Here is a 3,001-nt window from a genome sequence, read left to right on the forward strand (position 1 = left end):
CTTGTAGTCTAATAAATCTCTTCATCCCAAATTTTTCCCAATTTTTTCCCAAAATATAAATGTTTTTGACCATCTTCTTTCTAATATACTCAATGTGTGATTTCCACATCAAATTTTCATCTACTATTTCACCCAAAAAGTGAAAAGTCTTTCGATCAATTCTCCATTAATTGACATAATAACTTCTTCCTCCTTTACACGATTGCCAAATATCATGAATTTCATTTTTGTCAGATTCAAAGATAATTTATTTTCATCAAACCATATTTTTAATATCTCATTTTTACAGTTTTTCTCGATTGCTAAAACACATTTCTTGAAACTACGCCTCATATCCTCACAACAGTAAACACAAATCCATAACATCTCACTCAATTTCCCAAACATCCTATTTCCAGGTCAAAATGAAGCTCTACACCCAAAACTATTCACTCCTGCTGAAAAACCAAACTTTGCCCTCAGACATCAAACACAAGCCCTCAAAAACACACACACTACAACAGAGTTTTGCACACTGGTACAATTAATTCAAAACAATAGTTCCAAAACAAATAGGTTGCTTATGGTTCTCCCCTTCAAAACCCTTGTCACATGATAAACACAAAAGACGCAACCAATGTATGTACAGTGGCACATTGTCATTCATGTACTATACAGTACAACACACACCAGAAACATTATCCCACCTCAGCATCTTGTCTTTGGTCTGGGTCAGGCCAGAGAATCTCATCCACATCACAGGCTATATTGGCCCCAGCCAGGCAGCGGGGGTAAAATCCTCTTGCATGCCTGATCCACCCCTGGCATGCATCTACTGATATGTCTAGGCAGGCCTCTTCCATGGCCTGAAGGAGGTGAACACGGACATAAGGTTCTCGGTCATACACTTTCCACCGCCATGCCGAAAATAACTCCTCTATCAGGTTTAGAAAGGGAGAGTATGCAGGCAGAAAGATATTAGAAAACCTTGGGTTATTGGTAAACCAGTCACGAACCAGAGCAGCGCGATGGAAGCTGACGTTATCCCACACAACAACGTAGTGAGGCTGCTCTGGCTGTGCTGGTTCCCTGTAGTCCAGCTGGAACATATGTTGTCTTAAACCATCAAGAAAAGCAAGGAGAAGCATAGTGTTATAGGGTCCTAGTACGGCATGACGGTGGAGTACCCCTCGTTGGCTGATGGCTGCGCACATAGTGACATTCCCCCCACGCTGACCAGGGACATTTACAATAGCCCGATGGCCAATTATGTTCCTCCCTCTTTTCCTTCTTTTGGTCAGGTTAAAACCTGCCTCATCCACAAAGATTATTTCATGGGGAACAGGCCGTCCTTCAATCTCAAAGATTCTCTGCAAAACACATAACACAGTAGAGTCAATCGGTACCCTGAACCACAGTTCAAGAGTGCTGAAATGGCAGCATAAACTGCCATGCTGTGATGGTACACAATACTTTATACAGTATCAAAACTCATACCTGAACATATTCCACACGTTGGTTTTTCACTCTGTCAGAGTTTCGTTCGAAAGGGACTCGGTATGCCTGTTTCATCCGGAATTGATTCTTTCGGAGGATGCGGTCAATTGTGGAGAGGCTGATGGCATTTATGCCTCGAAAAAGATGATCATCCTCAATCACTCTCCTTTGAATCTCTTGCAGGCGGATTACATTATTTGCAATTACCATGTTTACAAGTTCCCTCTCTTGCTCCTCCGACAAAAGCCTTAACCTGCCTCCACCAGGTGGTCGTCTCTGTGTCCTACAAAAATAGAAGCACTCATTACTGTAACTGTCACACATTCATTTTACAGGCAAATAATGGAAACATACTGAAACTCAAGACACATAAGTTCAGTAACTTAAACGTTACTGTACAAAGCAGTCTTACTGCAAGTACACCTACCTGTTTTCCTCCCTGAAGGTTCTGATGATGGAGGCAACAGTGAAGCGACTCAAATTTGGTTGTACTCGTTGCCCAGCCTCCCTCATAGTCATCCCATGGACAAGGACATGGTCAACTAAAGTGGCTCGAATTTCATCCGAGACTGACTGTCTTCTTGCCCTTGCTCTTCCCCTTCCTTGTCGCCGTCGTTCTCCACCTCCACCTCCTTCACCACGTCCTCCTCCTCCTCCACCTCTCCCTCCTCCTCCACCACCTTCCTGTTGTCCTAGACCACCTCCTCCTCCTCTTCCACCACGTCCTCCTCTTTCACCACGTCCTCCTCTTTCACCATGTCCTCTTCCTCCACCACGTCCTCCTCCTCCACCACGTCCTCCTCTTTCACCATGTCCTCTTCCTCCACCACGTCCTCCTCCTCCACCACGTCCTCCTCTTTCACCATGTCCTCTTCCTCCACCACGTCCTCTTCCTCCACCACGTCCTCCTCCTTCACCATGTCCTCTTCCTCCACCACGTCCTCCTCCTTCACCACGTCCTCTTTCTCCACCACGTCCTCTTCCTTTGCATCTCTTTGGATCCATTGTTTCAAACCTGAATGAGCTGACTTTGGCCCTTTTATCTATCCATCGCAGGTTCTGATTGGTGTGTGCTAAATTTTGACTCCTAGTGTTTCCACCTGGTTAATTGTGTGCTAATTGAGCTCAAGCTATGCTGACTTAAGTTAACATTATTGCATGCTAGTGCTTTCTAAATGACTACATGGTGTAAGCACTGTAAAATGTAGGGATTTGTGTGTAGAGTTTTGCAGTAACAGTTCACCAAATTTGAGTCATGTGTCAAAGCAGGCAATAGTGTTTATAGTTCAGGGAAATGGGTGAGCTTTTTGAACAATAGCGTTACGGTTTTGAAATTTTAGTTTAGAGGTCTGGTTATAGTGTTTAGGCAATCGAGAAAAACTGTAATATCTCTGATTTAACATCTCAGAAACCATGATTTCAAACAAATCTTTCAAATTCTCTCCTGAGCAATAAAAAATGTATCATCTGCAAATAAAATCAAATTTTAGCTTTTTGATACATCACAGATCAACATCTACATCAC

At 43.2% G+C, this 3,001-nt stretch overlaps 1 protein-coding gene across 1 annotated transcript; it reads right to left on the reverse strand.

Moving 5' to 3' along the window:
* Positions 1-298: 298 nt before the first annotated feature.
* On the reverse strand, positions 299-2,729 carry LOC147337399 (uncharacterized). Its single transcript, XM_086262400.1, has 4 exons — positions 2,415-2,729; positions 1,904-2,330; positions 1,477-1,759; positions 299-1,349 (listed from the first exon to the last, which is right to left on the reverse strand). Exons 1-4 carry the CDS (start codon positions 2,479-2,481, stop codon positions 678-680), a joined length of 1,449 nt encoding a protein of 482 aa, XP_086118526.1. The 5' UTR covers positions 2,482-2,729; the 3' UTR covers positions 299-677.
* Positions 2,730-3,001: the final 272 nt, after the last annotated feature.

This window comes from Aulonocara sp. 'chitande type north' Nkhata Bay, linkage group LG2, assembly GCF_057382095.1.
Source record: "Aulonocara sp. 'chitande type north' Nkhata Bay isolate Kocher_YH1m ecotype deep benthic linkage group LG2, A_spYH_male_GT1.1, whole genome shotgun sequence".
Lineage (NCBI taxonomy): Eukaryota > Metazoa > Chordata > Actinopteri > Cichliformes > Cichlidae > Aulonocara > Aulonocara sp. 'chitande type north' Nkhata Bay.